This window comes from Eurypyga helias, unplaced genomic scaffold (genome assembly GCF_000690775.1).
Source record: "Eurypyga helias isolate BGI_N326 unplaced genomic scaffold, ASM69077v1 scaffold7685, whole genome shotgun sequence".
In the NCBI taxonomy this organism is placed as follows: domain Eukaryota; kingdom Metazoa; phylum Chordata; class Aves; order Eurypygiformes; family Eurypygidae; genus Eurypyga; species Eurypyga helias.
The window spans coordinates 14,236-38,209 of record NW_010253305.1 but is presented as its reverse complement, the minus strand read 5'-3'; the positions used below and the strand labels follow the sequence as shown (position 1 = coordinate 38,209).

General features: G+C 41.4%; 1 protein-coding gene across 2 annotated transcripts in view; it reads right to left on the bottom strand.

Moving 5' to 3' along the window:
* Positions 1-1,651: 1,651 nt before the first annotated feature.
* The window catches only part of OSBPL2 (oxysterol binding protein-like 2), a 36,034-nt gene continuing 13,711 nt past the window's right edge, over positions 1,652-23,974 (bottom strand). Inside the window, exons 3-14 of one of the 2 annotated variants that reach the window (XM_010152613.1) lie at positions 17,430-17,577; positions 17,115-17,190; positions 15,336-15,470; positions 13,820-13,917; positions 12,942-13,124; positions 9,994-10,101; positions 8,547-8,636; positions 8,226-8,349; positions 6,159-6,287; positions 5,300-5,423; positions 4,578-4,668; positions 1,652-3,359 (exon numbers count right to left, since the gene is read on the bottom strand). In XM_010152613.1, the coding sequence (XP_010150915.1) occupies positions 3,257-3,359; positions 4,578-4,668; positions 5,300-5,423; positions 6,159-6,287; positions 8,226-8,349; positions 8,547-8,636; positions 9,994-10,101; positions 12,942-13,124; positions 13,820-13,917; positions 15,336-15,470; positions 17,115-17,190; positions 17,430-17,577 (1,409 nt within the window). In that variant the 3' untranslated portion in view covers positions 1,652-3,256. The remainder of the gene's footprint in view (positions 3,360-4,577; positions 4,669-5,299; positions 5,424-6,158; positions 6,288-8,225; positions 8,350-8,546; positions 8,637-9,993; positions 10,102-12,941; positions 13,125-13,819; positions 13,918-15,335; positions 15,471-17,114; positions 17,191-17,429; positions 17,578-23,974) is intronic. The other variant, XM_010152614.1, reaches the window with a different exon arrangement.

Genomic DNA, 23,974 nt, shown 5'->3' with positions numbered 1-23,974 from the left:
TGCAGGGTGGCCGCCCCCACCGCCACTCGGGTAGATGTCAGAAAACACTTTTCCGCAAGAAAAAATTACCGAGAAGTTATTCTACTTAGGAAACAGGAGTAAATGCTGCTAATTAGGTGTTTAGTGCCTATCCTCATTAATCTGGGTACCAATAATCCCATAAACACCCACTGTCTGAAAAAGCTGCTCCCAGTTTACCGTGATGTCACCTCAAAGACACGAAGGCAGCCACCGTGAAGTTCGTTTTCCACTACATTTCTTGGTAAGAGTCCCCTTGCCCCCCTGCTCCAGCCACCACTCGGTCTCTTCGCCACCACATCAGCATCAGGCCCCAACCCACCGCCTTCCCTGCCACCTCGCAGGTTCCCAAGGCCACTTGCGGGGCCCTGGCTGTCACCCCACACTTCTTGGATCCCGTGTGCTGCAGGGAACTGAGCCCACCCGGCGCTGGGAAAAAAGCCTGGACGGCGGGATGGGGGTTTCCAACGCCCTGATGGGTTTAACCATCTTCTAATGAGCATCAGGGTGAAATCAAAAAGGCTGAAGAAAGCCAGAGTCAGCCCCAGCCATCCTGCCCTGGTACAAAAGTCTCACTTACAAAACTGTCACCATCTAGAGGCCCAAAGGGCAGGAAGGATTTATTATCATTTCTTTCTAGACAGTTTCTCTACACAGCTGTATTAACATATACTAACACAGGTATCGTATATACAGTGTTTAATCAAGTTATAAAAGCAACATTCTTTCAAAAGGTGCAAAGTTATTCATGTTTTGACACGTAAACTACTGAGACAAGATCTGCATGGAAAATAAAGCTCTCTCAGAGCAATGAAAGGCGGCATCAGGAGTCCCATGGCCAGGCAGGCAGAGACGGCGGCAGTGAGGGGAAAGGGCTGTGTGGTCAGTGAAGAACTATAAATTAAAAAAAAAATCGATTTGGGACTAATATGAAATTTTGCTAACAACTTGACACTAAAGGAAAGGGAGAAGGCAGTAAAGATGTCACTGATGAAGTGTTCTTTAGAAATCTTCCCAGTTTCTTTTTAACTCCCACAAGGATGCTACACTGAAGTTTGGATTACACACGCTGTTTACAATTTTTTCCTGCTTTCACAATGAAAAGGGTGTTGGTCTTTGAATGTCAATTATAACTTAGGCAAGAGGGATGCTAACCTGCACACTGCTTACAAACACAGCGTTCCTTTAGCCGTCAATTACTCTCCAGTTTTTCCATTCAGGCGATTTCTGTGTATACGTATTGTTTTAAAAACACCAGTCCAGCATTAACCATACTATTCAGTTTAAGCAGGTTTCAAACTCTCATGAGATATCAGACTGGCTTAATACGTGCATCCCTTCAATCCTCACCTGACAGAGGGTTCCCTACGCTGCTTGCGGTGAGTTTGGAAAGGGGGTTACAGTGCCTGGCGCGGTCATTAACGTTCAATTTTTGATAGGAATTATTTTTACGCCGTCCCATATGGATCAGAAAAGTGTCTTAAAAAGTCAAGTGTTGATGATTAGGAACAAATACAAGCCTACTGCCCGCAGCGTATCACCAAGCCGAGCTTGTGAGCCCTGAAGGCTTGCAATCAGCACAAAGTACGATTTCTGGCAACAGAACAAAAGTTGCCACGAGCACATTTCAGACTAGGCCCTTATTTATTGCCTTGAAGTTTTACAGCTTCTCTTCTTTTTTCCAAATGAAGACAACAACTAAACCTCAAAAAAATGTCAAGTTAATCCAATCGTTAGATGCATGATTTGATACAAAAATGTTTCTCTGTGAGTATGTTAATTTTCTTTTATTTTTAATCCTGTAGCTGGGAGAGAAGCACTTGAAAAAATCTGCTCTTCCGGGCAAAACCACCGGTGTGTTTTGACATCAATCAGACCAGGTCCTCCCAAGACTGCCTCAAGTTGCTGGTGCTTAAAACCAGCAATTTCTGAATTACTGCAAACTTAGTTGCTTTCCGTTTTTGCCTGGTTACTCAATTAAAAACTTTCATAAAACATGAGAGTTAGATTTAATTGCTGGACCTAATTTTTCAAGCCTCTCTCCCTCCTACCCACCGAAGCGTACCACTTACAGGAAATTAATGCATCACTGGTAATTGATTATTTCCAGTATTATATGGCTTCGATGGTTCGATATGGAACAAAAAATTCCCACTTTTTGACAGCACATGCTCACAGAAAACTTGTAACAGGTATAAGTCTGCCAAAGCTTTGAATTGATTCTGCTTTTTCACAACATACAAAACAGACATGACCTCAGAATGAAAAACATGCAAACCGAAACTTCCCCAAAATATGAGCCTGTGTGGATATACATACCAAAGTGCTTCCAAATAAAAGTTTCGTCTAGAAGCATACAGAGTGCCAAAGCTGCCATAGGTAGTGCAGAAGATTTAAGCCTCCAAGTGGTAGCAAGCAATATATTTTACATTGTAACCACCTCTACATTCCTACAGTTGCTTCCGAAGCTTCTCCTATTGCAAGAACAGCGTTTGACTCCAGGAAAAGCACTGTTTTAAGGTACCCTTCCCTTCTCCTAACGTATGCTTTATGTCATTTTATCACAGGTACACAGTTTAATGCTCACAGTGTCCAAAAAAGTTGTGAAGACTCTGTAACAGACAACTACAGTTTGAGAAGCTCAGGTTGGGGTTTCTTTTGTTCCCCCAAGTCTCTGAATTACTGAACCGTATTGAGAGAGGGGCCAGGACCTCCAGTCCCCACGTAGTGCTACATACCGTACGGAAGTTCACGTGCATCTCGTCACGGGGAGTATCGACCGTACTAGATTTGATCCTGTTGGTACCATGTTAGCTTTCCATCCCTCCTCCGAGTTCCAGAAACTTCAGATTCTTCACTATTGTACTAAGTAACAAGGATATTACCTCTATTTTATTTAAGTTACGTAGTTTTCAAGGATGTTATGTGCTCTACCAGATACAGCGTATCTTCCTGACAAAGAAACTAGGGAAAAAAATGAACAACTACAGGTCCCTTTGAAAATTAGTGAGAACACGATGATTTCAGGTGCAGCTTTATGGAAAGAATGCAACAGCATTTAAATATTTGGCAATCCAACATTAGTGATAATTAACTCTTTGATTGTTGACCGATAGAATTTTTGTTAAAATTTACCTAGAAAAGCTGGTTTTTGCTATCAACAAAACCAGAGCAACTGGCTTGGAATGAAATCTAGTAACGGGATGTCCAGATGAGATGAGCGATTGGCTCTGGAGTTTCAGTATATGTCTGGACAGTCTGAGAAGTTTCTATCAAAATAGCCACCTGAGTACAGCCAATCTGAGGTCCCAGTGTAGGGGTTAGTGCCTTGATGAAACCACCTGGAAAATAAAATTAAAAAAAAGAAACAATAAAAGAAAAAAGGAAACAGAGTGAACAGTTACTAATAGGGAAAAAATCAACTTTGTTTCTTTCACAAATATTGTAAAAAGACACTGGTAGTTCTTATCCAAAAAAAAAGCCACCTCAGGAAATATTCTGAACATGAAAAATAAAGACACTGCGCTTCACACACAGCTATCACCACATCTCATACAGCATCCTTCATTAATTACTTTTTTTTACATAAAGTCAAGAAGGAGCGTGAAATGGATTTTAAAATGCCCGTCCCCTTGCACCTAAAAATAACATTGATACTCTGGATTATATACAGATTATAGATATTACTTTTTGCTTGAAAAGAATGCCAAATCAGTTACACAACCCTTGTTGTAAACCTGTCCAAACTGGACACGGTTTTCTTCTGCGGAACTGTACTTTGCCCAGAACATTAACAGGTGCTCACTTTTTAGCCACGGTGACTGAAAACAATTCTGTGTTCTCTGGAAGAGATTTTTCAAAGGCCTTAACTGAAATTAGTCTGTAGCTGCTCCTCCAGGCTTTGGGAGAAGAATGCTTTCTCTTCTGAATTTCATGAATCCATGGGAGCACCCCAAATTCTCGCCTTTGCGGCGAGCGCCTGCAGTAACTGGCCGTGACCGTACACCTGACTGCGTAGCATTGGCAGTCGTGAAAAGACACCAGTGGGAGCAGAAGCCAAATCCCACATTACTCCGCGACGCATTCTGTGCCTAGGAAGTCACTTCCAGATGTAATCAAAAAAGCTATTTCTGAAACATCCAAGCCAAGAAGTCCTGAGAGTGTCAAAAGGCCCTAGAGGGCCCCAAAGTCTTACTCAACTGCCAAAAGCTGGATAGGAATTGGTTAAAGGAGAGATGCGACAGTATTTTATTCATCCTCACAAAACCATGACTGCTGGAGGTTTTAAAAAACAACCCCCAGAACTCCAGCATTACCACAGCAGTTCACTATGACAGCTTTCAGCATTTGTTACTAGATATTTTCTCCAGGACAAAGTTATCGGCAATTTTGGCTTCCAGCTGCATTATTTTGTTGACCCAGCAAATGCTTTACGTGACACTACTAACTGTGCTGTCAGGGGGGAAATCAAACGCAGGCTGACTCGAATAAAAACATTTCGAGCAGTACACCAAACCATTCCAAGTATTAAACAGACACCCAACCTCCTTCCCCCTTACCGTGTGTGCCACTCCACTTCATCTTTTGCACGCTCCTTGCGAGCAGCTCTTTGCTTCTCTTCTAGTCTCTCTTTTTCCTTGCTAGCCACATCTAACAAACGTTGAGAGAAATCGGTTACTTAGCAAAATAGAAACAAAAATGCAGAAAATGCAGAAAAGACCGGAGAGAAATGAAATGTAGTTCATTTAAGCAAGAGAAAGCGTTTGCTGCACACGGTCTCACTGACAATGAAAATCTCAGGCAACAATCATTTCAGAAAAGCTGCTACCACAAACACAGAGTCAACACTGAAATTTTGGTGGTTTAGCTATCAGGAACACTGCACCGAGACAGCAGGGAAGAACTTCGATTTGGCATAATAAAGATTTTTTCCCCCTGTTTTGCTACATGTGTTTTTCAGACAAGCACCAGAGCAAGAGAGCATGTCTGATCACCACGTGTCTGTCCAGACAGACTCCAGAGCAAGAGCTCCCGTCTGCCAGGTCCCCCCAGGTTAACGAACATGCAAATACACCCTAACATAGGACAGCTTGGAATCTACCTTGGGCACATTTGCTCTCCCAGACCTTTCTGGGAGAAAACAGACATCATACATTGTTCATAAGCAAAAAAGTTACTGGGAATGAGAAAGAAGACAGCGTTCCTGCATCAACCGACCTCCCTTCGGTGTTCCCTCTCAAAACTTACTAATGTGAAACTACTTCCTCCAGCAAACACATACCCATGTTTCCGTTTTCCATATTTCTGATATCTGGACGTAGCCGACAGTCAGTGGGAGCTAATATTGCTTCCATGCCCTTTTCTAGCTCGTTGAGACTCACAGCAAAGCTGGTGAAATTGTACATCTTAAAAGCAAATTGAAGACAGCAAGTTATTTCGGCAAAGTGGCACCAGGTTTCCTAGATCGAAAGAATGTCACTTCTCGGGGAAGTTGTGTTGCAGAGTCAAACCTCCTCCCACTGGCTAGTCTGAGAGCAAGGTTAGGTTCATACAAAACTAGGGGTTTTTTGGTGGAGGGGAGGGACAAGGAAGGGCAGAAGGGGATGGGAATCACAGCTTTCATTTTTTAAGCAGTTTTTGCTTCAGAGGATCCAGACAGATTTTCCTCCATATCTGATATTTACCATCATGATTTCTGTGAAAAACACACCCACACCTAAAAGCCCAAAAAGTCTTGTTGAAACTACTGAAGTTAATATCTGCCCAGTTAGAGCAATTTTTGGCAGCCTGTCTGCTAACAGCAGGGTCAGCAGAAGGGAACGCGCATCCATATTTTAGCCACCCCAAGCGCAGAGATCTCGCAGACAGGTTAACCCCAGCCACCAGACTCACGCCAAAGCAGCTGCAGTCCCAGCACACATTCTTTCTACCAACTTCGACGTAGCAGAGATGCTTTCGGCACAGGAAGGAAGCAGAGACCTTGCTGTAGCACAGATTCACGGCTGCAGCAAGCACTGCCAGGGCCTGTCAAGACGCATGCTAAGGCCAGACACTTCACCAAGGCTTCCCCTCATCATTACTCATGTTCCCCTGGACACGTCACTAGCGATAGCGAGACACAGACTGATTGAAGCAGTTACCTGTGATGAGTTCGGTGGCCTACAATTTATTCTCCAAAGCAATTTACTGCCTGGTATGAACTGCACTGTGTCTTGAACCTCTGGCATATCATCAGCCTCATCATTTTCGGATTTAATAACATCTTCACTCTGAAACAGAGATAACGTTTGGCAGGGGAACAAAGGGAAGTTGGACAGCTTCATCTAGAGTTCTACAGTGACTGTTGAAGAATCTGTTCAAATTTGAGATATTAAACACTCTCCTGTACTTCTGCCTCACCCTTAGTGTTGTTTTTCCTCACTCTGTACACTATCCCTCTCATTTTTATCATGTCTTGCTCCTGATATCTCCGAATAGTCCCCCACCAACTATGTACAACTTGAATGTCTGTTAAAAAAACCCCAATAATAGTAAATTAATGTCTTTCAGGAATCTTTTCTCTAGCTTCCCTTCTATCCCATGCCATAGCTTCATTTCACCTGAAATGGCCATTACTTCTTCAGTTAAAATGAGCCAAGAATGCAATTTAAACCCGTTCCCATAATGGCCTGAGAAAGATAGAAGAGCATGCCTGCCTTTGGTTATTGCTCCATCTTTTGCAAAAGATGGGGATGATGGCCATCATGGTTTAACACCAGCCAGCAACTAAGCACCACACAACCGCTCGCTCACCACCTGCGGAAATGCCCTTGTTCCACTCGGATTGCCTACGAGCTAGGCTCTAACAACTACTATCACTGCCAACCTTCGCACTATGAGGACTGTGTACTTAAGTTTATAGATAGACTGTCTTTCCTTCCATTCCTTTGTTAGCAGATGCATTACTACACTGCACATATGAATCAAATGCTGTATTCCTCAAGAGGCTGCTCTCGGCATCTGAGGGAATCAGAGAATCTGACTGTTGTTAAGACACAGACAGCTTCATGGTGGAATTTCAAAGGATTTTACCCTGAGAAACCCTTTAAAAACACAACAACCAGAAAGCAAGTTTGAGGCAACAACATCGTAGAGTGATAGTATCACAGTTTCCGCCCCACCCCTTCCTACTTTCTTTCTGCCCCCTCTGACACGACTCATTTATTTTATTCAAAAATACCCCATTAAGTTAAACAGGGCCTGTTTTATACACCAGAAAACAGCTCCATATGGTTAAGAGTCTAATTTCAATCATTTGGTTTGAGTATTCATTATCTAAAAAGACTTTTAGGCTACTTTCCATGTCAACATCTGGTTTACTGTTAGACAGTTCCCCATCTAAATATAGATTCAACAGGAAGGAAGGAAAGAGTTGATTTTCATAAGATGAACAGAACCTTTTTGTTTTTTTTTAAAAAGTCAAAATATAAGCTTGTACCATGACAGAATCCAGAGCCAGAAGTAAGGCCTGTTGCTGCTTTATGAATACTTCTGATATGAATACTTTCCAGCAACAGTTTGAGCCTCTTAACATTAAGAGTGGGCAGTTTCTGTTCAACTTCTCATTTTCAGTGAGCAACCAGGGTCTGTGAGGCCCTGTTGATATCAGGAAACCCAAGAGTCCTCTGCTGCACCATACCACATTTTGCATTTCCCGCGTAAAGCTGAGGCTTGGGCCGTAACTGACCTGACACTGCTTACACGTGAGGAAAAAACTCAGCGTGTTTCCAGACCCTTCGTGGTCCAGGCTGTCTACATAATAAGTTTGGAAAAGCTGCACCACCAAAAAGCATAACTGACTTAAAAACCATGTAATTATCCTTTTTTAAATGCCCATATCCTAGTATTTTTACATCTGGAGTAGGCAGAGCCATTTTCCTCATTCAAGGACTGGACAACATCAGCTTGGGCATTGATATTTGATGACTTCTCTGACAAATCCCTAGCAAAAAACATTTCTGTGAGCTCTCCAATACCACCAGCTCACACTAAAGTCCACACAAGTGCAACGCCTTCTCCTGGGACGAACACTGCCCAGCTCTGACCCCCACCAAAAACCAGTTTTAACCCTCCATTCACCACCTCCTGACCATTTCTGTAAAGAAGGTGTTTTCCTTTCATTTCTCCTATGTCAGTGTCATTTCTCCCTAAAGAATCCTTCACCTTACCGGCTTCAACTTCTTCTGCTCACCACCTCTCTTTTCATTCTTTTTGTAAGTCTCGTACGTGGTGGGATCAGTGCACCATAAGCATTCTGTCCACTTCCCATAGATCACACACAGCTTCTTTCTGCTGCAGAGAAAGCAAAGCAGACTTAGCTTTCGCTTCGGTATTAAATCAAGGGGTCTCATACTGACACAGAGAACCAAAATGGGTTACAGCACACACTGCTAGCAGCTCTGCAGTCACACCAGTTGTGCTCACTGTGCCAGCAAAAGAAATGCCGCAGTGCTCAGAAACAGAGAGGCCAAGAGGCTTTTGTCACTCACTTTTTGTCCTGAATGTAACCCTCTACTCTGTGAAGCTCTTTCCCAAACAATCCACAGGGTTTAAAATTGAGGACACATTTATCTTCAGTACTGTAGAGGAAATAAGTACATGCATGAAGGAGCAAGCCCCTAAATACATTAGGAAGTTTACTTTTTTACCTTATTTAGCTTTTTTCACATATAGCTACAGTTAGCTGGGTGGTAGTTATTTATATATTTTTTCTTTAGCTATGGTTTATTATCTGACCAGGGCATTAAAAAAGGCACAGAAATTCCAAAATTCCACAGAAAGGACAAAAAAGGAATCAAGGTGCACATGAAGGAATCAGCCTGGGAAAGCCAGCTGAAATCATGACCACACTTCTGAGTTTGATGTATATCTCAAGTTTATGAAAAGTGCTAGGAATAAAGAGGAATGCAGTCTTGTTTACCACTCAACCCAGGCTGTTAACCCTTCGAATTTCAGATTAGTATTTATTTACAGCTAAGTGTAATGAGAAGTAACTTTTACAGACGACCTACACAGGAAAATCTAGTTACGTGCATTCAAAAGCTACGTCGAAAGTGCATTTTAAAAATTCTAAACTAAACATTTTACAAACATAAACCAGCACTATATTTCAGCATCTTCCTTGCACTGCGATGTACGTCTGAGTAAAACTCTCCCAGTGCGGTATCAGGCCAAGGTTCTGTGTCATGCACAAAGCACACAGAGACCATCCTGGGTCTTTTGGGCAAATACAGGAGACGGGATTGTAGCTTTGATGCTATGAAAAGTATCAAAACAGCAGCCCTGCTGGATTAAAGCTCCCGTTTATTGACAGAAAAACATGTGCAGAAGTATAGTTATCACAAAATTCTTTCCCTCATCACTACAGAAGGTAACTTATGTTATATAGAGCCACTTATTTTTATATAAGGTAAAAAAGAGGCAGTTGGCGGAGCAATTCCCATGCCCAAGTTCACATTACCCTACTCTGCAGTCATTTTTCTGTGCTGTACCCTTAATTTAAGACATTCTCTGTTATCAGAAAGAGCACAAAGTCGCAACCAACATGACAGGGGCCCACTACAAACCTCCAACAATTATTCTACTTAATGGTTCTGGAGTTAAATTCAATTTCTGTTCTCTGTCAATAGAGATGAATTTGAATGGGTAACTCACAAATGTAAAAGCTTTGTATCCCATAAGCCATCTCGCCCTGGGCCTTTTCATTTATATTACTAAGATACTAAGCCCAGTTCAATGAATAGTTTGCATTGGACAGAAGCGGAAAAGAAGAAAAAAAAAAAAGACAAGACACTGGACATCTTTTTTTGTCAAGCACACAGGAGGCCAAAACAAGGCCTCCTGTGTGCCCTACAAAAGTCAAAACTATCTGCTTTGTCACAAGTGAGCATGTACCAGCCCCTACAAGCCAACCCTCAGTTTCACGATCAGCATTACCTGTGATTTACAATTTCTACCGTTCCATACTGTTCTAACCACAGTTTACCAATAATTACATTATGTACACAACAGGTTGGATTTGTCCATGTGTAAGCTTCGTTATGTCTGTAAAGAAAAACAGAAAAATAAATCATTTTCTTGCGCTTGAGATGGAATGTAAGCCTGTTTGCAGTTCTGTTCGTGGCAGGGCAAAATATTTAGCACTCCTGTGAGCAGCCAGCACATAACTTCATAACAGAAAAGAAACAGACTCTTCTTTATAAGCCAACAATGTGTTGTATCTAAACATTAGTGCAAGTTAATACAGTGATAGCCCCTTTATTTTTCTTCCTTCTCACGGAGTTGGAATGGTAAGTTTTACAGTTGCTGCGCTTTTGATTACAAATTCCAGCCCAACATAAACAGCAGTCCAGGAATTAGTCTTTTCCATTTGCTCTTTGAAAGCTGTATGTGATAAAACATAACACTGATACCCGAACTGGACTGACAAACTAACGCCCAGCGGTGCCTTCGACTCAGCCAAACTTATTCCTAAAGCTCCTTCTTGTAAACCTCTGTCCTAACCGAGAGAGAACCTTCTTGTGACAAAACCAGCCCTGAACGTAAATATTTGAGTTTTCCAGCAGAGAGCTTAGTCACTACCAGTTCTGCCAAAGGTTCGGTAGGAAGACGCTCCTCCCTGAGGTTTGCCCACACTAACCCACAAACAATTTCTCATTTTACTGGGTGGTGAAGGCTTTTGAACCTGAACAGAGTGACACAGGTCAGCAACTGCATCAGTGGCTTCCACAGATACGCCACAAGTTCCACATCAGTGCAGGAGGCCTGCTTCAGTCACTGGAAGCAATTTTGGGGGTGTTTGTGGGGTTTTTTTTGGTTGGTTGGTTAATATCACTGGGAGACAACAGCGCTACATTCAAGCTTCATAAACATGACATTTAAAAATCCAATTTATTACTCAATTCATTCCTTTTCCCAAAGATTTACTGAGAAGGGAAAGTCATAGAATTGAAGATTTTTTTTAATGCTTTGTGAAAAGCTTCAGAAAGATGAATTAAGAGATTTTAAATCCTTAGAAGACATTATTCTGAAAGTGGTCAAAATGTTAAAACAAAAGGATTCCTATCACCACTAGCTCAGCAGAGTCCAAGCCAGCTATTCTCACACATCTTTCCATGCTGGTAAAAGTTACCTGGCAATTAATCCATCTTAGGAAAGCATGCAAAACTATTTTAATGCAAAAAATAAGAAATAAGCAGTGTCCTCTGTAACAAATGGCTTGTACTCCTACTTCCAGTAAGTACAGAGAAAATGCTCCTATTTTAATGTTTCCAACTGGTCTGTCATTTTCCAGTACAGAGAAAAAACAGATTATTGAAGTCTTGCTGTCTTCCACAGCAAACTGTCTCCAAGCATACTTTAGAACAATTGCTACTCTTCAAGTGGGGGGAAAAAAAAAAATTTAAAACCCCCCAACTTTATCCTACCAGCCTTAGCACACATTCCCATTCATGAGCTACTTGACACCAAAAGCGTAATAGGATAAAACAAAACACAAGACACACGTGGCTGGTGCTAATAAACCCTTGTTAGTGCTGGAGAAGTCCCTGTGCATGTTTTGAAAACACAGTCATGGTTAACGTAAATGCAGTGCTTAACACGGCTTGTAGTTTTGCTCCCCCCAAGTTACTTGTTCACTCGGGCCCTGAGCAGCTCTCAGACGGCTCGCACCAACAGAACGGGACGAATCACAGCACCGAGAGGCTCAACGTTTTATTTCAACCTCTGCTGCTAACTTGAAGCAATTATTTAAAATAAATGCTTTAATCATTTACACTCCAGTCTAAATCCGTGCCCGGTAATTTGATTAGGCAGAGCAAGAACTTTAATAGTCTTCTAAATAAAGGCTGTCTCTCCAGCAACAAACCTTACTTCTGTCACGTCTGCATTCTACACTAGCATTCACAGCTCTTTCTGCATTCAGAAGAGGTTTCCTCTATTTCCATCGCCACTTATATCCAAGCCCAGTTCATACTTTTCTAAGTTTTGGAAGGTTAGGTGCCAGCAGCTTGAAAAAACAAACCTTCAAAAGAAACGGCAGGAAAAGTCAGTGCTTGATCCGGCCGGCAAGTCGACTCCTTATCGAAACCAAATGTCTAGAATTTTCCTAAGATGATGCTTCAGAATAACCTCGGTCAGGCCTGAGGAAAGCTTGGCTAAAAGCACCTTTAAGCATTCAACTGCAGAAGGCTTTTTCTGCGACTAGTGCCTAGTGCATGCTTGGGTCCTACCTGGGAAAGCTCAGGAGTCTTTGTGCCACCCAGGGCACAAACCAATTCAGGGCAAGTCATGTAATTTATGAGAGACAAAGGCACTTTGAGACACGCCTAGGAGTGATCTGGAGAGGTGTTCTTGATTTTAATAGGGAGGTGATCATACACAAAGTGTTCCATGGGTGACAAGGCAAACCTGACAAGTTACTCACGTTCCCTTATCACACAGAACAGCTATTCCGAAGAGGCAGCTCTTTCCACATGAATATATGCACACAAACAATCAAAACCCACAACAATATTTAAAAGCAAGACGAGCTTGGTAATAGGATTTTAATAGTCTGGTAATAGGATTTTATCTCCCTATTTTAATTTTACATGCCTTCACAGAACTAGCTTTCAGTAGCATTCAGTTTTTAAGAAATGCTAATTTTCATAATGGAAAAACTGGGTCAAATTGCTACAGCTATACAAGCATGGCAGAACATAAAACACAGCCCCGCAATTAAGGAGTGAAAATTAACTCGTAAATAAACTCTTACCACCTCTGCAGCAAGAGGCTTTAAGATAATCACTTATGAAGGACCAACAGGATGATTATCACCAATCTTTTTTATTCAAGTAAACTTTAAGGACACCAACATATAAAAGGTATTTACTTCTCATACTCACTTCAGAAGCTCCAGAGTAATTGTTCCCCGAGGCTCTGCTTCTATACTCTTCCCCCAGAATTTTAGTTTGGGATAGATTGATCCGTGAAAAATAAAGTCTTTATTGAGGCCTTCAGAATAAAATGCACTAATAGGTGGGTGGTGGCTGACTTGCTCAGATATAAACCTGAATCCTAAATCCTCCCTAGCAACAACAAAAAAGAGCATTAAACAGTAATATATTTTTTAATGTTACAAAAGAGTTACTTGATACTTTGAAAAAGTTTGAAGGATTTTTAGAATAAACTGAAGGTGAGACTTCTCCTTTTCTAGTCCCACAACACATTTACAATGAATGAAATGAACGAAATTGTATTCTGAACACCTTCCCTTCATACCCAAAAATCAAGCCACATTACACACACCTAAATGACTTTTTACCCAGAAAGGCAGTTGAAGAAGTTTCCCTGAAATTACTCTTGAAAATACCAAAATGAGTTTGGGCAGCAGCAGGACCGACTGAGAAGTCTTTGCCCCACTGCAGATATATCAGCGTTGATTTAAGCAAGCTGGAAGTCCTTCAACCTCCTGACAAGATCAGCAAAACACTATTTAAATTAATTAATAGCCTCTGGTCAGTAAATGGCTTTGGTGGAAGAACACAGACCATTTTTTCTCTGCATAATTCAAATACTCTGCCTAAACATAGAAATAAAATCATTAGCTTTTATAACAACTTCCCAAAGATTTTGAGGTAAATTGAATAAAACAATCTTAGCTATGCTCAGATATATATTTTTTTTTATTATTATTATTTCACTGCATAAACAAACTAACTAGTATGAAAGTCTAACTCAAGAACACAAATAGCCCCAGCTCCCAATTTAAAGTAATTATTACCTGGTTAATTCATAGGTTTCTCCTAACAGCGGGTTAAATGGTTTGCCAGTTCTCTCCCACTGAGAAGCTACAGCAGAAACTGCAAAAGCAGCTACGGCCTGCACGCAAATTAAGAACACATTGCTATGAGAACAGGACATTAAACTGCGAGTTTAATATATTGTGTTTGTGGCACGTTATAGTATGTCATCATTCTTCCAAAAAGAGTGCACGATGTGTTGCTTAAGGCCAAAACATTTGTAAGTCATCGGGTAAGCAATACAGAAGTGGGGAAATACAAGCAGTCAGTAAGAACCTCATTTCCAAAAGGAATTATTTTCTGTAGTAGATTTTGCCAGGTTACACTCTGTTTCACACTTCTCCACCTACCTCTCAGAGGACAGCCTGTTTTTTTAAAATCTTGTTTTCCCCTGTTGTGACTGTCCCCTACACTCAGCTGACTGGGAACAGTTTTGCTTTTCCTAGTGTCAGGCAAGCATTTCTCACACAGGTGAGACTTCTTGAATCCTACCAGCAGGTACAAATGACAGAGTTCCTGCAGGCCGGTGAGCAGGGATACACAGGCACAGAATACAAGACATTTGTTCCAGTTTCACTTAAGTAAAACCAGAGCTGTGAGCAATACCAGTACAGCCTAATGTACCATACAGCCTGGTTTCACCACGTTCAGTTCCTTGTTGCTTCCATATTCTACTCCCAACAGCAACCAGTTTTGGAGAAGAGCAATAAAGCTTGTCTCTGCCACAACAGTTTTTCATGCAGTAACTTAAAAATCATGGAGCCACTGAAATCAATTTAGGATGACTTAAAGCCAAGATCTCATCTTCAGAACACATAAAACCACAAAGAGCCACAGTTAAAGAGGTCCTGAAAGTGGTTGAGGTCCTTGGGCATCGTCGGTTGTGGCACACTCCCACGCCAGACTTTTGGCTCAATCTCTGTGCACATCATCAAGAGTGAAAGGGTCACAAATTTCTCACAGAGCCATGAAAAACAAAGAAAATTGTCTGTACAGACAAATATGGGAATTCTTATGATAGCCCCCAAGAAGCAAATGCACTCAAGTGAGAAATTGTCTTAAAATGATTCTCAGCCTGGAGAAGAGGAGGCTCCAGGGAGACATTATTGCAGCCTTCCAGTACCTGAAGGGGCTACAAGGAAGCTGGGGGGGGACTTTTTGCAAGGGCCTGTAGTGACAGGACAAGGGGTAACGGGTTTAAATTGAAAGCGGGGAGGTTTAGATTAGAAATCAGGAAGAAGTTCTTCACGGAGAGGGTGGGGAGGCACTGGAACAGGTTGCCCAGAGAAGCTGTGGATGCCCCATCCCTGGAAGTGTCCAAGACCAGGCGGGATGAGGCTTGGAGCAACCTGGTCTAGTGGAAGGTGTCCCTGCCCATGGCAGGGGGTTGGAACTAGATGGTCTTTAAGGTCCCTTCCAACCCAAACCATTCTATGATTCTATGATTTTGGGAAAGAAAAACTTCTTCTGAACTAGCCAGAAGGTGGTAGCAGTTACCTGCATTCTTTCCAGAGGGTCTGCATGACTACAAGCCTTATTAATGAGGTATATATGTTCCATATATTCTGTTATCCGCTGAAGGAAACTCAGTGGCTCGTTGAAGACAATAGGCATCGTAATCTTAGACAGCTCCTAGGTAACAAAAGGGTAAGTTAATTTCTTAGACACAACACAAAGTTAACAACCTACAACAACAAGAATTTTGAAAATAAATGGTGGGTTATTTGTAGCATTATTCAAAAGATATTTGGCAAGCCTGTCGTAGACCCCCAAGTGCTACAGCTGGAAGGGGCTGGAAGCACTGCAGAACCCTCCTAGCAACCTGAAAGAAAAAGAGCTTCAAAAATTGATCCAGCTAACCTAGTAAATTCAAGAAAAATGCTACCTTCTATTCTGTGGTCTACAGAAGAGGGTAAAATTTCTGTAGATAGCAGCAATAATGTGCCAACCAGCTCATTACTGATATTCAAGTACCACGCCTTCCTTTGAAATCCCCACATACCTATTTGCATAAAATCTATTTTACTGAAGTAACCACAAATTATTTTTTAGAAGGAACAGTTACATAAAGAATAGGATTTGAATTGCTCTAACAAATTGTAGTGGCTTTATTTAAGCAACCTATTATTTGTGTTAGAATGTTTCTTAGTTCACATGTGGATACAAGACAGACACCGAGTTCACAGAGATTTCCAGTTCCCCAGGTCTTCTACTATATCTGAGCAAATTTGGCTGGTTTTCATTTAAAAGTTGCACTCATGACTGAGCACTAAAGCATCATTAAAGTGCTTAAAACTTAGTGAAAAGGAGAAGCCACCAGACTAAGTTAATGCAACACTTTCCTCACATTGTCATAGAGAGTAATAGGAAAAAACTAAGTTATCCTTAACTGACAAATTGATTTGGTCCCAGGCAGAGCATTCTAGCAGATAGATCACTCATCCTAACAAGAGGAGTTTTGACAGTACAGCTGTATCTCTTGGATAACACAAAATTAAGCTAGCAGAAGGGCCCACTGACTTGCCTGTTGCATTCACAAAAGACTGTGCTGGCAGACCTCGACTAGGTATGAATATAATTGCTTAGCGCTCCTAAAAAGCGGCTATGGCAGAAACGCCTGCCGGTGAAGAACATCATTTCCACTCCTAATAAGAATGGCAATCAAACAGGGAATCTTAAAGGATTAAAAGAGAACAGCAGTGATGGCCAGTAACGATGCAAGCATCAGGGTCCTTTAACACCACAGACCCACGGGAAGGTCTGTGGTTTTGAGTCCAAGAATAAACTGTGTGACATGATTACATCACACCATTCATACCCCAAGGCTACACTGGGCTCTCTAAGAAACAGATCCCAAACTTTCCTATGCCTTCAGTCAGCTGGAAGCAATTTATTTTTGGTACAAATCGTTTAAATTATGGAGGAAAAAAACCCCAAACACACCAAAATAAAGCCCTAAATCACATTTTGCTAAGTAAAGAATAAAACAAAAAAAGAGAAGAAAGCATTATGTTGATCAAACCATATCTGACTAAGTTTTTAATGGCTTTAGTTTAGTTCTTATAGGACAGCATTAGAAAAGCCAATCCACATGCCCCAACAGCAAAAGCAAGCAAGGAAATAGTACCGCTAGTACATGCATGTTGAGATTTAGAGAGTTGTAGTTTAAGATTATGTTACCTACAGAAAAAAAAATAATGCAAAATGCACCAGGTATTATTCTGTGCCTTAAGATTTAAAGAATAACATCAGCACGTTTCATCCAAGCTAACTTACCAGTCCAATGCATTTTTTTAATATGCTCCATACACTAAAATCACTTCTAGAAAACATGGGGGCAGGTAATGATGTCCTGTAATTGGAAAAAAACAACTATGATTATCAGCCCCTTAAACAAGACGTTTTCATTTGTAGGTAGTGAAGTAATTTATAAAGGAAGCAAAGCATTAACCTAGAGCTGGCAGAGGAAGCAGGCAAGTGAAATGTCTTCAGTTCCAGAGAAAGAGCCTCTTCCACTGACAACAGTAGTGCCCCAAAAGCTGATGAGCCAGCACGTACTCACTCCTCATTTATGCAGTGCTATGTGTTTACCTGTGTCTCTTAATTCCATTTTCCTGAATCTCTGTCTCTCCGTTATGCTTTCCAGTCCTATTGCTTTGGTGCGGATCTAGATCAAGCATCTCTCCAACTTTATGATTTGCTTCCGAGAAGTCTCCTGAGGAGTTGTCAGAATCAAAGCCTGTATAAAAACCATATGGCAACAGTTTTCTTAGGAACCTTATTATGCCACAGAGTGTGCTCACATTTTGTAACTCTCACAGCATAAGGATACTTATACCAGGTTATTTTATTTTAAAGAACAAGGATACTTATACCAGGTTATTTTAAAGAATATCAGGGTGAAAACCCTTTATTAAGTGACCTGATTTCCAAGAGTATTTAGAGTCAAGTATTGCATTAGAATCAAGCATTCTCAACTAATTTTTCACACTGCTGAATATAAAACCAATTTAGAAGCTTATGAGTTCTTCAGCAACTCCTAATCAGATTAGCTGTATTGTCTCTTCTCCAGAGAAGTGTGATTACAGTAATTTTCTTCAGTTACATAGTTTTCCTCAAAGACCTTAAAAAACCCCTTAACTTCGCCTACTTCTACTGCTAACAGAAAAGGAGCAAAAAGAAGAGAAAATGGCCATTTCACAGTCCAGCAGTAAACATCCAAAATACTACAGCAGCAGAAACTTAGGATATCTAACTTCTTTTTGCCACCCATGTGTGCAAAACATATAACATTCCCTAATGATTACAGCCAGAACCTGTGGACAGCAAAATGAATCATCCTCTGAGCTCTACAAGCGCCCCAAAGCACGACCTACAGGAAGCAGCTCCATTTCCTACGACCCAAATTCCATCCACTTGGGTAGACAGCTACTGGAAACACCGTTGTAAGCAACAACGTGCTTTGAACAGCTTTAACCATCAAAACCAGTTAAACCAAAAGGAATATACAGAACACAAGCTTTTGTAATCAAGCAGCCTTAAGTATAAGCTGGACTAAACCAAGAATTGAAGATTTTAGTCTAATAAATTGATTTTTAAGTCACGCTACTTCACCCCCATATGCTAGAATAGCAACAATTTATTTTTACATATGCCTTTAAATAAGAAAACGTTAACATTTAAGCATATATACACACACACTTGGTCACTACCTACAGCAACAGGTCTCTGGTCAGTGCTGCTGCACAGCCTGACTGCCGAAACAGAGCACTTGGTAACAGCCATCAAGCCTCAGTTGCAGCATCAATGCACCCTGAACCGAGGCATTAATACAATCCCCCATGGCAACTGGCGCAGTATCACAACAGAAAACACTGCTGGGCATTCTGTGTAACACAGGGACATGTCTGTTGAAAATAACTGGAAGAGTACTAAGCCCTGAGTGCCACAAGGGTCAATTCTTCATCAAGAACCACAAGACTACTTTCGTTTCCAGCTTCTAGTTCAAGAGTCAGAATGCAAACACAACACGACAACATGCGTATCGGCTGGCGTACAACTCTCGCCACAGTTTTAAGGAATACACTAACATCGTTTTTTGTAGTCCTTCCATTCCAGCTATCACAAACTGGGCAACCACCTCTCTGTGTGCTGACAGCTACCATCACACCCAGCTACAGCCATCCCAAAATCCAGCTGTGGGGATATAGAGATTCCAAAAGATTACAAAGCACGTAGACACTCTAATGGAGGAAAGAAATCAGTTTTGATGAAGATGATTTCATTTAAATAGAAGAAAATGTGATCCTCTGTCATTAACTTTTTAAAAATAGAAAGCATATAGCCTAAGTAATACTTTCTCTTTTTGTTAACATCTCCAATAGGGTGCTTTGACTTCACTAGAGCAATTCAGGCAAGGCACACCTTCAAAACAAAAACCTGCATTTCTTTAAGGGACCAAGACCATAACATTCAAAACTGCACGAGGAAGTGCCACCGATACGATTGTATCTGGTAAACAGCAGGTCTAATGGGTGATGTCATGTATTAAACCATCTCCTACATTTTGATGTCACAAGCATGTAATTATACAGCAATAACCACTCCTTAGGAGACTGAGTACTTAACTGGAAAGTATGATAGTCATATGTATATTCAGGTCATTAAAATGAAGAGTACCCTGAAACACCTGTCTTAAACACACATGCCTATCTTCAGTCAAGCCACAACAAAATATTTAGTTTAAAAATGGCATTTTGAACCACATATTAGCTTTTTTAGTCACCACTTACAGTACAAGGAGATGGAAAAGGCAAGTACTGTAGGTCAGAACAAAATAACGTTTATTAGTGTGACTGATGAAATTGGAAAAAACACACGCCCTCACCTAGAAAGCTGATATGCACATACAACACCAGGCACAGCATCACCTTTAACGGGCACTTCAATGAGATAAACACAGCAAAATGTAAAAGTAAAGCTTCATAACAAGAGTAGTCAACTGGCTTTTAGGGTAATAGTTACGAAAAACATTACTGGAATTACACTCTTTACATGGTACCCAAAACCTTGCAAATCCTGTCAAATGTTCATTGTTTTTACCCACACTAGTCTTTCTGTTTCTCCATCATACAGAATTCTTTTGCCCTGTTCCTGTACAGCACAATGGCAATTTAGAGTCAGGCATATATATTATTTATGAACAATATGCCAAGTAAATAAATGCCAAATTAAACAAGCATCTTGCATACAAACAAGCAAAATTAAATCCTTGCTCCAGAAAAATAAGATATATCAGGAGTGTAAAATCTGCTTTATTAGAATGCATCTCCACCTCATTACTTTTAAAAAAACTCCTAGGGTACACAGCTAGATAATCACCAGAGTTTCAACTATGCTTTCATCCTTAAGTGTCACCTGGCTTGTCCACTACCAGCCCATTAAGAAAGTTTTAAAGATGGTTTCTTAATGAAGTTCTAAGTATTTTAGTCCTGCAAAGAACTATCCAGAGTGTGTTCCTCACAGAGGAAGTATTGATCTGGAATAAAAACAGTTTAGTGAAATGATTTGTTATACAAAAAGAGTCTTTCTCCAGGTGCCATTAAAGCCATGGACTTGTAAAACCAAGTAGGTAAGTTTACTTATCTAAGAGCCACTGGGAATGAGGATAAAAACAGGGATTTAAAAGGGGGACAGGGGACCACACACAGAAGTAGCATGTCAAAAGTCAGTTTAATCAAAAATCCCAACTTATGTGTGTTAAGGATGAAACAAAAGCTTCTAAAAAGTCTTAGATTTTCTAAGTCAAACAGATTAATGTTGGCACCCAATTTAAGTTATTTCAAGAGCTTAAAGAGAAGTGACTTGCCAGTGACTCTAGGTTTCTTAGCTTTGTTCTTCCTCCACATCCTGCAAACGAAACAAGTCCACTCAGACTATGCTACACATCCGCCTACGAGGAGCAGAGGCACGCTGAGTCATGCATGAAGACAAGACCGCCCCTTTTGTACATTCAGCAACTTCCTTAAACATTAATTAAGCTTTGTCACTCAAGGCAAAGGGAATCAAAAGAGCGTAGCGCTGAGAACCTCCAGACCTAAAAAGGGCATAAAGAATCAGGATAAATACACTAGAAATGTAGATCACAAGTGAAGTGAGAGGTAATTTTTTCTTTGCCAGGAATAGTCATTCCCCACATTTCAGAGCAAGTCTATCTTGCCAATGCGTAGCCGTGTTGAGCCGCTCTGACAGGACGCAGGCTGGCCTTTCACAAGGCCTGCAATACTTAAACATTATGGCAGAACCTGCTGATTTAGTTTGATCCAGATATAATGAAAATATACAGATTTGGCAGCAGATACCTCACTTCCTCCTGCCCAGGCTGTAACAGTTCAGAGTGAACCACAGCCAAGCAATAAGGGCCATGTCCTCACAAATACACTGGGCCAGGTTAACCACATGGGCACAGGACAGGAGATTTCTGTAGAACTGCAAGTTAGTATTTAAAAAGGCAAAACCGAACTATTCACATTTGTCAAAAATAAATTAGCCTGGTAACGAGCCAAGTGTCTTCCTGTTCTGTAAAAATTCCTTCACAAGACTTTGGCAAATAGGTATCTGACAGAATTAATGAAGGACACAGTTCTGTTTGCCATCAGGTTCTGCTCTGTCAGTCTTTAACAAGTCTGCAATGAGGTTAATAAACACAAGGTGACAGGCTAGAGGCAAGGGATGCTATATGCTACATAAAAGCTGTATGGTCCCCCTCCCCACATAAAATTTCTAAAAATCTGAAAATCATCGAAGAATTGACCACTTTACCTGATCCAGACTCAGAGAAGACTACCTCCTGCCTCTGAGAAAAAAGCAGATGCCGTGCTGCCAACAACTAACTGAGACCACAGGTAACATTTCCAAGAGATTCCCAGGGGGAGTACTCAGTCATGAAATGAGGATGTCAACTCTCCAACCAATCAGCAATGCTAACAACCTCTGAATGCAAAGAAACGTCTCTCCATAGAAACTCTTTACCAGTCACTGACTCAATTCCTCACCTACATAATGCAGTCCATCCTGCACATTTACACATGTAATCATCGTCCAGTCAGGGTCAAACCATCTGCCAGGAGGATTCCCAACCACACAGCATGCAACACCACCACATGAGCATTTCTTTTGCATGTGATGGGGACAGTGTCAGAAGCAGGAAACTTCTCAAGCTGAGAAATTCTACCACAATAAAAACCAGGGGTCTCTTTTGGATAGATAAACATTCCAGAAGTGGATGTCACTAACTAATAACTACAGAAAAGTTGTGGCTTCCTCAAGAAGTGAACTCCTAGTATCTTAAGAGGCAGCATACTACTTGGCCTGCTGCTGAGACTGCTGCAGAATTCTAGGCGTGTAACTTCCCACGGAGTTCAGGTGCTCTACTAAGCCTGGTTTGCTACTTCTCAGACACAAACCACCTACCAAATTATCAAAGTCAGTGAACTTGTGGGAACACACTGCAGCTCTCTTTGGGGAAACCAGGGCCCAGGACTCAGGGAGAGCAAGAGGGGAAGAACAGAGTTCATATGCTGTTTTCCTCCCAACATGGAGCTAAGACACAGCTGGAGAATGTTCTTGTTCCTGGTAGTTATGTCCCAGTCCTCGAATTATAAGCTGAACAAGCACATGTATAAGGGTGGTTTCTGCCCATCTACTGATCTGACCTAAAGGAAGGAGAGTATCCTTGGAAAGACCAGACTGAGGAGTCTGCCAAGGGCATTTCTTTTTTTTAATCAAGATTTGGAGCCATAAATCCTGAAGTTTTCACTGTGGAACATGAAAGTTCACCTAGGCTCAGAAAGGACCTTGATTCTGACCTTGGTCTCCTGGGAGTACTGTGTCTACACCTACCATGTCCAGGCCATTCAAATACTAGGAGATAGGCAGGCACAATCAGGGGCCATTAGAACCTAAAAAAAAAAATCAGCAAAGCCCCACCTGAAAGGTGCACAGTCCATGGTGCTAACAGCAGCAAAGATTTGCTATAGGCACTGGCAGTTGTGGAGCACGAACACTGTTGTTCTCAGCATCACATTCATGTATGACCTGGACAAGACACAGCTAGAACTAGGTCTAGACTTCACTAGGTTTTTCCAAGTAATCCATCAAACTGTCAGCTTCTGCTAACGCATCTAGCGGGAGAAGGAGATTGAGCACCTGTCTTTAAAGAGTCCTGGAGGACAAAGAATCTGAAATAATTTATTCCAAACTTAGCAGTCATGTGAAATCAAGTGTCTGGGGGGCATGCTCCAGGACAGCATATGTAAGGGAAAAAAGTTCCACCTCATCCAGTTCCTGGAGTGGCTGCTGCAGACCAAACACCCTTCTTCAGCAGAGCGCCCTATCAAGACACTGGATATTGTTTTGCTTAGAAAAATCTCTCATCACTTTCCTCCCGGTGGAAGAGTAAGATTAGGACGAGACAAGGAGCAGTCACAGAACTGCAGCACAACATCCCACTTCCGAGCAGAGCCAGCCAAGACTGCAAGGTACAAGAACATCTCACATACAGTAGCTCCGAACTCATTACCACCTTGAGCACTTGGAGGGAGAATCAATGCTTTGAGGTTGAGGAAAGGGGAAAAAGAGAAGGAAGGAGGAGAAAACCAGACTGTTCAAATGCAGATGACCGAGGGCTGTGTACTTCTACAACAAGAGACAAAGGAATGCATCAAAGCTGTGTGGCACAGACCGCATACGTTACAGGCACATTTCTGTTCACCTTTTCCAGTGGGGAAGAAAAAAATCTAGTTCACTTATGGCCGTGGTCCTGAGCTCTTGGAACTGAAAGATTACTAAAGACATACAGTTTTGTTTTCAAGATTTTTATAGTACAATGATTTGATTTTACAGATGAATTTGAAGTACTAGCCCCTATCACTCCTAGCTAGCATCAATGCAATCCGAATTTCCTTCTCTTCTCCGTGACATAATTGTGACAAGCCCTGTACAGCCCGCTGTCAGTCACGTTGTTTCACCCAGTCCCTCCCCTCTGTTTACTCCTCTCATAGATTTCCAACCAACCATGTCTAAGTCTACCTCACCCACTTGTATCTACCACGCTACTTCCATTCCTTCACCTTTCA